Here is a 12,104-nt window from a genome sequence, read left to right on the forward strand (position 1 = left end):
ACCCCTTGTACTTTAGGCACCCATGGGCACTCTGGGTCTGCTCACTGGTACCGGGGAAAGTCTGTGCTTCCTGCTTAATGCTCCAAATAGGGTGAATGACCCTAATGCTTGCAGCAGGCCAAAGCAAAACTAAATCTTCCGTGTGCATAGTTGAGGCTGGGTTTGATCTTAGGTAGCTGCCCCGACTCACTGATGAAGCTACCCTTGGCTTTCAGGGACACCGTTCTCTCGCTGTGAACATTATTACGTCTAATAGGCTCAGACTTTTCTGTGCATATCATTGAGCTGGGGCATGTACTAAAATGCGGATTTACAGGTCACATGCCAACAATTTAGATCTGTAGGTCTGCAGGGTAGTGGAGAAAGGGGAGAAGGGTCCAGGAAACTAAAGTTTTTAAAATCACTTTGCTAGGTGATACAGATGCAAGAGGGGTTTCCAGACCACACTTTCAAGGTGACCCAGGGGACTACAAACGGGATGGACTAGCTGAGCTCAGCTTTGGGTAGGGCTGTGGACTTGGAAGATTCTTGCATTTTTCTCTGTAGAACAGTGCAGCTACTCCACCGCCCCCGCCCCCCACCTGCCACCAGCCAAACCCCTGACCTGGTTAGGCATGAAGGGAACACTTGCTTTCAGGAACAGGTGACGCTACTCACCTGGCTGATGTCACTGGTCCACGCCGCCTTCTCCTGTCTGGATGAGGCCACTAGGATGACCGTAAAGGACGGGGAATCCTTTGGCTCCACCCCGATTTTAAAATCCAAGTGATCTATGTCTTGGCCAGATCCTTTGGCTTCCAGTTGTAAAACATAAAGTTAGCAGCATGAATGTGGACGCTTTTTCAGTTGGAAAATGTTTTAGTGGTCCCTGTTGTACGTACCGGTGGCGGCTCTGCGTTGGTAAGGCACCAGGCCAATTGCTGCTACTTTCAGAATATTATTTCCCTAAGTGGGAAATCCCCATTTCAAAGATGGAAGAACTAAGACGTAGCTTACAACCACTCAGGGGCAGTTCCAGATTCAGAGCAGGAGAGCCTTTAGGAATCACAGTCTGCCCTCTGCCCTCATCACACCAATGGAAGTGAGGTCGCGGGCGAGGACTTGCCCAAGGCTCCCAGCAGGGTGGCGGCCAAGCCAGGGCAGGGCTAGAATGGGCCTCACAGCCAGGCCCTCCTGCTACCCCAAGGTGGTTCTAGGGCCAAATGAGGAGCTTCAAGATCTTAAACTTTTATGGATTGGGCTGGACATTTAGTTCAGTTTAGAGCTCCCCAAAGCAAAAGTGAATTCTAGGTATTTTTATTTCTGCTCTTAACCTGAAAGTTCCTTGAAGTCTTGAAAGCTGTTTATTTGGAAAAACTAAGATCATAGCTTCGAGATTCCTTTCAACGCACTCACATTAATTGGGGGTGCACTGAATGGGTTCATGGTGTAAAGGGCCTGCTTTGGTTCTGCTTTGCTCTGAAGCTCTATGGCCGTGTGATGTTGAGGTGGTTTCCTTCCCCCTCTGGGCTTCAGATGTCCTCCTGTGCAACAGGAGTGGGACTTGATTTCTCTGAGGCTCCTGTCCCTTCTGGTTCTGACACCTAAGAATTTTAGGAGTCCTTGCTGGGCACGGGGGAGCCCATTCTCCTCGGACTGTGCCGGAGTCTCTGAGAAGTGGGTGCCTGTGTGTGGGTGTGCTTCAGGTGGGGGACGCTTGTGGCCATGCTCCCACCTCTCTGGGCCTAGGAGGGTAAAGAGCTTTGGGGCCTGACAGTGCCACTTGAGCCTGGGTTTTCCTGTGGACCTGCTGTGGCCAAGATGAAAGAAGGCTCCACTGGTAGGAAGGCTCCAGGTAAGTTGCCTCCTCGTTTATTCTTCTCTTGGGGAACCACTTGGTTTGGTCCTTATTGGAAGGGCATGAGGGGAGCAGAACCCAGTGGTAACAGGGGCTGAACAGGGTGCGTGCATGAGGGCGTGTGTGTATGTGTTTGCCAAGTGTGTGTGTGGCAACCCCCAGGCCCATGCCCATCCCCATGCCATGCTGGGCCTGTGATGCTGAGGTGCTTCAGACACAGCCCACACCAGGAGGCACAGCCCGAGGAGGGAAAAGAGCACGGGTCCTGCTGGTGTCCCCACAGGGCAGGGCATCCAGAGGCATCTCTGAGGGTCTTGGCTTGGGGTCAGTGAAGAAGGGAGATGAGTGCCAACTTTGGCCCAATCAAGAGACAGTAGTGATCCCACCTCCTAATCTGAATAATGACCCCACCTCCAATTCTGATGCCTTGGGAGATAAATCCCATCAAACATCACAGCACCAGGGACTCTGCCCTCCTCGCACTTCCCCATTCAGTCCCATTTGAGTTGTTCAGCCCCCTCTCACCGAGGTCTTGCCTCCCCTCCTGGCCCCTGCTAGGGCATGGTTCTCTCTCTCAGGACCCTCAGCCCTGCAATCCCTCTGTCAGTGGCCCCTGCACATTCTTTCCTTTTCCACTGCAGGACAGAGATAGGGCTGGGTGTCTCCCTGGCTTCCAGCACATGGCCCCGAGAGCCCTTGTGCATGTCACACGCAGGTGCATGAATGAGGGGTGCTCACTGAGATGCTGTGACCCCAAAACCTAACAGTGCCAACTGGTCCAGCAGCCCAAGGAGCTTGGAAGGAAACAGGAAGGTGGATCTGGGCCATCACCTGCTGGGCTGGGAGCTCTTTCTTTAAAGCCTCAGGCTCTGGCCTCTCCACACCTTATTGGAAATACAAGGGGAGCAAAGCCCAGCTGTAGCAGTGACTGAACAGGGTGTGTGCATGAGGGCATGTGTGGACCTCTCCTCTGCACTTCAGTGTGGACCTCCTCTCCACACTTCAGCATCCTCCCTTCTTCCCAAAGAAACCAATGCCTGGCCCAACCTTTAGGAGTGAGCCTGTGTGTATCTGTGCAAGCACACACATGCGCACATGCAGCTTTCACACTCACCTTCCTCCTCCGTGCTTTCTGGCTCCTCCAATAAAGTGCAGTCAATGAGGGATATGACTCCATTCTGAAAAAGAGCAGCAGGGGCCGCTTTGGATTAAGGGGTAGATGTGCTGGTTTAGGAGTCCCTGGATGATAGGGTTGGAAGGGACTTTAATAAGGAGCATCCATGTATACACAGAGATGTACGGATATATTATATGTCAAGTGGGTATTTTGCTTTTTCAGTGGAAGGACTTTATCTTCATATAAGAAGCTCAATGAAGTGGGTCAAAAGAGATTGTCTCAGAGAGGCCTTCCCCAAACCAAGGTTGAGTTCTGGCCATGGGTGGAGTGGCCAGAACCTGGCCTGCTTGGCCCCTTCTTGCTTCCACAGCAGCTCCAGGGCATCGCTTCATAGCCCTAAATCTGCAGAGGTTTGAAATCCCCCATTTTAGGCCAAAGCTGTCAGGTTACCCACAGGAAGACAGAGGCTGGTCTTACGGGTATTGTAATTCTCATTTTACAGGTGAAGAAATGAAGACAGAGAAGTTGCATGTCTTGTTCAAGGTCCCCTGGCAAGTTAGCAGTGAGTCTGGAGAGAGCCTCAAGGGCCCGATCCCAGTCCTGGTCAGTTACTTATTTTAATTATTAAGGAATACTTGGAAAAATGCCTCCCATCCATGAGTGTGGGAGCATCTCTTGGGTAGGAGGTCCCTTAACATTGTAGTGAGAAATAAGAGTGGCCACAGCTGTGGTGGTTGTAACACATGTTCACAAATTCTTTCACATTTTTCTTTTCAAAAGGCAAAGCCTAATTCCCTTCCTCTTGAGTGTGGGCTGGACTTAGTGGCTTACATCTAATTAAAAGAATAAATCAGAATTGACGGTGTGCCACTTTGGAGACCACATTCTCCTGCTTGCTCTCTTGCTGTCTCTTGCATCAGCTGTTCTGGGGGACACCAACTGGCATGTTGTGGGGAGAGGTCTATGAATGAGGAACTGAGGCCTCTAGCCAACAGCCATGGAGGTGTGTCATCTTGGAAAAGGATACTCCATCCCCAGTTGAGCCTTCAGAACACTGCAGCCCCAGCTGACATCTTGACTGCAAACCCCTGAAATGCCCTGAGCCAAGACCACCCAGGTAAGTCGCTCCTGATTTCCTGACCCACAGCAACTGTGAGGTAATAAATGTTTGTTTTAAGCTACTACATTTGGGGGTAATTTGTTACACAGCAACAGATAAAGTAAAACAATAATGAATGATAATGGAGACCTGGCCATGTGACTAATCTACATATGAAAATGCTTGCAGAGCAGGCTGCCCCTTGGGAGGCAAAGTGGACCACCAAACCCTGGGTTTGACTTCTTGTTTTGCTCTTTGGTGGCCTTGGGTTGGCCCCCAGGACTAACCCATTGGGCCTCAAGCCTGCCCAGTGATGTCACTGAGCTTGATCATTTTAAAGCCCCATCTAGCTCTGACATTCTCTTACTTCAGGGTCTCAAAAATTCTTACAGTCGTTTTAAATCTTGCAGATCTGTAGTCTGCCCCCCTTCAGAAAGGACTTAAGGCATTCTATTGCCACTTGTAATATTTCAAGATAAGTGATTTGAATTTTAGCTTATGGCTATTGGAGACTAGAGCATAGTGATTAAGAACACAGACTCTGGAGCCAGACTGGCTGGGTTCAAATCCCAGCCCTGCCACGTGCTGGCTTCTTCTGTCTCACTTCCCTTATCTATACAAAATGGGGAAAATGGTAGTATCTGTCTCAGTGGGCTGCTCTGGGAATTAAATATACATAATATATTTGAGCGAGTTCTTGCCCCATAGTAAGCATTATGCAAGGGCTTGATGTTATAAATACAAGTTCATTATTAGATAATTAAGAGTGACAACGTCTGCTATCCAGTGAGCACTGAGTGTGTACCTGACACGAGAACTCCCTCACTTACTCCTCACAGCACTCCTGTGAAGGAGGTATTTCTACACCCTTTATGCAGATAAAGAAACTGAAGCCTGATGAGGCCATGTGACTTGTCTGAGGTCACCTACTGGTGGGTGGCAGTGCTGGGATTTGATTTGATTTCTGATTCCATGCTCTTTGCCCATGTGCTAAGAGACTTTTAAAACTAAAAATAGCTGGGTGCAGTGGCTCACGCCTGTAATCCCAGCACTTTAGGAGGCCGAGGCTGGTGGATCACCTGAGGTCAGGAGTTTGAGACCAGCCTGACCAACATGATGAAACCCCGTCTCTACTAAAAATACAAAAATGAGCCAGGCATGGTAGCGGGTGCCTATAATTCCAGCTACTCAGGAGGCTGAGGAAGGAGAATCTCTTGAACCTGGGAGGCAGAGGTTGCAGTGAGCAGAGATTGCGCCATTACACTCCAGCCTGGGTGACAAGAGCGAAACTCCACCTCAAAAACAAACAAACAACCCCCCCGCAAAACCCCCACAAAAAACTAAACACAAACAAGCAAACAAACAAAAAACTCCAGATAAAATAAAACTAACATAAAAACATGCTTTTGGATTTTCAGAGCCTTCATGTCTTCAGTTTAACCTGCCCCCACTGACCCCCGCCACACCCCCAGCCTAGACAGAGATCTTCTCAGTAGAAACTCTGGAGCTAATAAATAATGAAAGCTTTCTTTGATACATAACTTGGTTAAAACAGAAGTATTCAATATTTGTAAAGTAATTTCCCCTTGTGCAGCCAACCAGCTAATTTGTGGCCATGTGAACATAAGCAGTATATTCCCTGAAGCCATTGCTGGGTCTGTTAGCTCTGCAGGAGGTTACGGGCCAGGCATCCAGGGTCTGGAAGAATGGTTTATCTGATGCTGTGACTTAATTAAGAGCACCCTCTGGGCCAGGCGCAGTGGCTTACGCCTGTAATCCCAGCACTTTGGGAGGCCGAGGCACGCGGATCACGAGGTCAGGAGATTGAGACCATCCTGGCTAACATGGTGAAACCCCGTCTCTACTAAAAATACAAAAAATTAGCCAGGTGTGGTGGTGGGTGCCTGTAGTCCCAGTTACTCGGGAGGCTGAGGCAGGAGAATGGCGTGAACCCAGGAGGCAGAGTTTGCAGTGAGCTGAGATCACGCCACTGCACTCCAGCCTGGGCGATAGAGCCAAACTCTGTCTCAGAAAAAAAAAAAAAAAAAAAAAAAGTACCCTCTGGCCCTTTCCAGGCCATAGTGTGTTCAGGCTTCCAAGGTGATGAATGCAGGGCTAGGGGGACTGTAGCTTACAGAGGCAAATGCTTCCTAATTGACAGCAAATCCACATCCACTGTGAGCTCACTGCTAACTTATCTGTGCAATGTCACTGTGAGGGTCAATGTCCTTACTTGATAGAGGAAGTGTGGACAGGGGCAGGGGTCTTTTCCAGGGTCACATGTGTGTGAGGGATGGAGGTGGGACTGATGTTGAGCTCAGAGCAATGGGACAAGCAGTGGGCTGTGTCAGGGGACAGGAGATCCTGCCCAGGCCACAGGCTTTACAGCAGAGGTGGCACTTGAACAGGCCTTCATGTATGTGAAGGCGGTCTGCCAGGGGAGAGGAGGCTGTGTGGCTGAACAGACAGCATGAGCAAAGGCCCTGGGCCTATGAGGAGTCAGGAGCGGGTCTGAGATGCTCATTCCCTCCACCTTTAGGGATGAGCTGGTGAGCTGAGTGTCAGGGCCTCACGCAGGGCTGCAAGGTCCTGAGGCTCTGTGTGGAGCAGCTCAACAGCCTCCAGGGCTCCTGTGCTGGAGGAGGGGATGCCTGAGGTCACTGGGAGGGGCTCTGTCAGAGCTCCTTTGGGGTGGAGATGAAAGAAAGGCTCCAAGTGATGCCTTGGCCCTCAGCCAGTGGAGGCCCTCTACCCTGCCCCTCACACACACCACACACAGACACAGACACACACACCACACACACAGACACAAAAACACATACCACACACACAGACACACAAACACATATCTCACACATAGACGCACACAGATACACACATCACACATACACACACACACACATACACACCACACACATCACACATACATACACAGAGATACATGTACACAAAAACATACACCAGACACACACACATATACACATATACCACACCCACCCACCACATACATACATATAAACATACACAGATATACACATAGATACACAGACACATACCACACACATATCCACCACACCTGTACACAGAAAGACAATACATATACACACATACATATGCCATATACCATATACACACACATACAATGAACACACACAAATGCACAGAGACACAACACACATAGAGACAAACACATACACACACTATACACAAATACACACATCATATACACAAATATATACACACACATACACACACCACACACACAGACACAAATACATATACATATACATACATACTGATATGGTTTGGCTGTGTCCCCACCCAAATCTCATCTTGAATTGTAGCTCCCATAATCCCCATGTGTCATGGGAGGGACCCAGTGGGAGGTAATTGAATCATGGGGGTAGATTTTTCCCATGCTATTCTTGTGATATTGAATAAGTATCACAAGATCTGATAGTTTTATAAAGGGCAGTTCCCCTGCACATGCTCTCTTGCCTGCTGCCATGTAAGACATGCCTTTGCTCCTCCTTTGCCTTCCACCATGATTGTGAGGCCTCCTCAGCCATGTGGAACTGTGAACCCATTAAACCTCTTTTTCTTTGTAAATTACCCAGTCTCAGGTATTTCTTCATAGCAGTATGAAAATGGACTAATACACACAGAGAGATAGAAACACATACAGACACACACACATATACATACACACCATGCACACATACACACATGTGCATATACACATACATACACACACCACATATACAAACACACAGACACAAAAACACCACACATACATACACACAAACACACACAGACACACACACATGCACACACACATGCCTTTTAGGGGTTTGTCCAGGCCCTCTGGCTCCTCTGCCCAGGTACCCAGCGTGGGGAATCTGAGGCCCTCGATTCTCACCTTCCCAACTCCCAGGATTTTGCTAGTGGAAAATTGGTCAAGTTCTGCTTGCTCCAACTGGCCAAACTACGGGGTGTGTGTATATCTGTGTGTGTGTGCATGCACGTGTCTCCGACACCCCTGCCCACCACCTGGGCCCACAGACCCTATGGCCAGGTCAGCACCTGCGTGACCCTGGCTGGGCAGCCCCCAAGCCCCTCTCCTGCAGCCCTTACCTTGGTCAGGTGAAGCTTCCCTCCAGAGCCTCTGGTACAGATAATCAGATGCTTAGAAAACAGGAAGCACTGTCGCTCACCCTCTTTCTTTAGGGAGAGAGACCCCAGGCGCCCCCTGGTGATCTTGCCCTTTTCAGACATGGGCACCTGGATGAGGGAACCTGTGGGTGGAGGAGAGAGACTCTGAGCCCATCTCCCAGGGTGACCTTTGCCTCTGACCCAGCCTTGAAGGTTGAGATGCTGGGGCAGCAGCAGTGGGACAAGTCCATTCTGGTTCCCAGTGACAAATGTGCCCCTGGGATGCTCCTTTAGGCCTCTCTGCAGGGCCAGATGGCTGGGGGATGAGAGGTGATCAGAGAAGCTCCATGCAGGGCCCACTGACGTCCCAGCCAGGGGCTAGGGGCTCAGCAAGCAAAGGAACCCAAAAGGGCGTGGCCCATGTGGTAAGAATGAAGGGCTGGGCTGAGGTCTGGGGATGGCAGGGAGCTGAACAAGTGGGGAGCTGGCTGCAGGCCCCGAGGGGTTAACAAGATACATTGCACTCCTGCTGGGAACTGCTTAGGGCAAACCCTGCCTCCCATCCTATTTGTAAAAAAGATGGCTACTAAGATTAAAAAAAAAAAAAAAAAAAAGATACATTGCACTCCTGTTGTCCACAGCCACGGCAGACATCACCAATCAATCACTGCACCATACTGCAGAGCCCAGACAGAGCCTCTCAGTCCTCAGCGCAGCACTCTAGGAAGCCATTACTGAGCAGAGTAGGTGCCTGTCATGAAAGCCATTGCTGCCCTACTCTGGTGTACCCACCCTAATACTTAACCTACAGGCCCCTCCCCACTGACATCCACAGCTCCTCACTGTCCCCAGGATTCAGGCACTCGAGGCCTCTCCGTGGTCTGGCTTGGGCACACCTCCCAGCCTCCACTCTTACCATTGTCCCCTTCTTCTGCCTCACATGTAGTTCTGGGTCAAGTTAGCCTGAGTGTCACTCTTAGTTCTGAAAAGCCCTTCCTTCACTCTGTCTTCCCTGTAAATTCCTGCTTATCCTTGGGAAAGCCCTCGTGACTCTCTTGGCCCTGCTCCAGGCCACCACTCTGCCTGCTGCATCAGGGAGATCCACCTGGCACACGTTCCTGCGTTTGTCCCCTCATGACTCTCTTCCTCTGTACAATAGGCTTCCGGAGGGCAGGGCTGAGGCTATTCTCTGAGTGTCCCCAGAATCCCCTGTATGTCTGGCATGAGCAGGGCAGGTATCAGTGTTGGCTGCATGACTGACAAGTGAGAAATGCCTTGCAGAATCCACTCATTTTGTTTCTAGGTGCAGCCCAGCTGGAGAGGGAGAAAATGCCTTGGCTCAGGGTGATGGAGCGGATTTCTGGTCTGTGGGGATACTGCCCACCCCAGGAGGGGTCATTTCTTGGGCTACTTCCAAGCCAGATCCACTTGGGGTTCCTTCAGAGGCGGCCTAAAATAGTATGTGAGTATATTTCTGGCACAGAGAATGCCCAACACAGACGAAGGGGAGCCGAGAAACAGGCAGGGCTGGCTCTGAGCTCAGCAGGTCACAGGGTGGGCCTGGGGAAGGATGTAGGGGCCACCGTACACAGGGGCTGGGACAAAACTCCGAATAGGTGATACCCTTGTCCAAGGCAGCTGCACAGGCCAGCGGGAGGCACTGGCAAGTATTTCATTAGGCAGAGAATCCCAGGGCTACAGAGAAGGGACTCTGGAGGTCCGTTTGAGGTGGAGGTCACCTGTGAGGCATGCCAGCAGGAGCTGAGTCTCCCACAAAACATGGAAGTTGAATGTGATGAATTTCCAATGCATTGCAGTTCTGATGTCAGTCCCCTGAGCCACAGAGAGCCTTCACCCGCCCCTCTCAACGGGGCTGTGCCTCTCAGACACTGCTCCCAAGGTAAGCGAGGCTGAAGCGTGGGAAAGACCTTCTACCCATGAGAACCACTGGGAAAATGGAATCTCCAAAGCAGCAGAGGATGATCAGGAAAGGACAGGGGAATGGACCCAACACTGACCTCCTCCCAGACACTGAAAACGCTTCTGACTCACAGAGACAACTGTTAGCTCCTCATCCCCCGCCCCATACTTTCTCCCCAAAAAGGACATGTCGATGTTTACTATGACATACAATAGACAAACCAAGGCCATCTGGGTAGAATTCTGTTTACCTCTGGAGAGAAGGAAACTGTGAAAACCAATAATATCTGCATCTATATGTATAGATACTGACATCTACATATAGCTGTTGCATTCCGCCAGCAGCCTGGGAATATTCTGCAATCACATTGGCAGGTCTTGGCATGTGGCAGCCAAACCAACTGCTGGCGTCCCCGAGTGCCGACTCCCTCCCGCTGCTGGGGCCCACCTGGTGGGGGCAGGGGAGACAGGGTGCAGAGGCCATACCTTGTCTCACAAAAGTCTGGCTGGTGTCCAGGAGGATCTCACAGCCTTCGATGATCATGCGCTCGATGGCCAGGTTTTTCCGGATGTTCTCCGTCTCACTTACTTCATCGTGCATTATTCTGTGGGGATGGGAAACCGCACAGTCAGAGACAGGCTGCCCCTACTTCCCAGGGAGGCGAGAATGCCAGGCTTCTGGCCAGACCTGGGAAGAAAGCCTGGCACACGGATTTTCAGGTGCAGTCTGTGGTCATGGAGGGGAAGGGAGTGTGCATTTACTGAGTGCCTGCTGCATGCCGGGCACTTCATAGGCATGACCTCATTTTATCCTTCTGACAGCTCAAGGAGGCAAGTGTTCTTATTTCAGAAAAAAGAAAACAGAAGTCAGCAGCTATGAAGCAGATCCGTCAGATTTTAGAGTCTGAACTATGTAGAACAGACAGCAGGTGCAGCTCAGCACTGGGAAGGATATGGGAGCACAGGAGACATCCCGTGTTCATGACCCTAACCCTCATCCTTCTACCAGCCTTATTCCCATCCCAAGAACAAAGCTCATTACTCCCTCGGGGCCTTTGCACTTGCTGTCTCTTCTTCTTGAATGCTCTTTCTCCAAATATTTGCATAATTGCGTCCTTAATATTGCTTGGGCCCTGAAATGGCTTACCTTTTGGAGCACCTGGCAATCCCGCTGGCTCAGGGGATAACTGACCCTAGCCTACTTCTGTAGGCTCTGGACCTTCTGGGAGGGAATATAGACAACTCCCCTCTTTCGCTCTCCGACTGCTGTAATACCCCTCCTCTCCAAGAGATGGCGCCATCCAATAGCTTTTACAAAATGGCGTTGGTGGGAAAAGGTGGGTGTGAGCTGCCAATTTTGCCTTGGTGGGTTTCTAGGAGTCTTGGGAAGGTAGTGAGGAATTTGGCAGGGTCAGGGTCTGGGGAGTGGGGAAGGGGGGCTTCTAGCAAAAGTACCCCACCTACTCCAGGCAAAGTACAAAACCTTTTATCTGCTGCTGATGCCTGAATTTCCACAGTTAAGACCAACAAGAAGGCTGGTTAGTATGTGTGGCTTACAAACTTCTCTCATAGACATTATTCAACTTAAACCCCAAAACAAAGATGACACTGCCTTTTCTGGAGCTGGATCTGTGCTTAACTGAATCAGCATGACATTGACCAGACTCCTCAATCCCTCTGATCCTTAGTTTCCTCATCTACAGAATGATGGGGTGAAGGTGGAATAAAAGGGATTTCAGGTACCCGCACATGCCATGCCATGCCTGGCACATGACAGCTGCTTAAAGGGTAGTAGTGATTGTTGTTGCTATTATCATTGGTTGCAAAAGAGTTATTATTATCGTTCCTGGTTGAGGACATGCATTTTAGGCTTAAATTCACTAGACTAGTGCTTTAATAAGTGGACCAGGGCCTTTAGCTAGAGTCTCTTCCTTGGGAGCCTCAGTTTCCCCCTTTCTTCCCCAGCAATGCTCTTCTTG

At 50.2% G+C, this 12,104-nt stretch overlaps 1 protein-coding gene across 5 annotated transcripts in view; it reads right to left on the reverse strand.

Annotated features, from left to right (window-relative positions):
* RASGRF1 (Ras protein specific guanine nucleotide releasing factor 1) overlaps positions 1–12,104 on the reverse strand; it is a 130,000-nt gene that overhangs the window by 56,401 nt on the left and 61,495 nt on the right. For all 5 annotated transcript variants that reach the window (XM_054451592.2, XM_054451594.2, XM_054451591.2 and 2 more), the window contains exons 9-12: positions 10,612–10,730; positions 8,188–8,348; positions 2,952–3,015; positions 658–794 (exon numbers count right to left, since the gene is read on the reverse strand). In XM_054451592.2, the coding sequence (XP_054307567.1) occupies positions 658–794; positions 2,952–3,015; positions 8,188–8,348; positions 10,612–10,730 (481 nt within the window). The remainder of the gene's footprint in view (positions 1–657; positions 795–2,951; positions 3,016–8,187; positions 8,349–10,611; positions 10,731–12,104) is intronic.

This window comes from Pongo pygmaeus, chromosome 16 (assembly GCF_028885625.2).
Source record: "Pongo pygmaeus isolate AG05252 chromosome 16, NHGRI_mPonPyg2-v2.0_pri, whole genome shotgun sequence".
In the NCBI taxonomy this organism is placed as follows: Eukaryota; Metazoa; Chordata; class Mammalia; order Primates; family Hominidae; genus Pongo; species Pongo pygmaeus.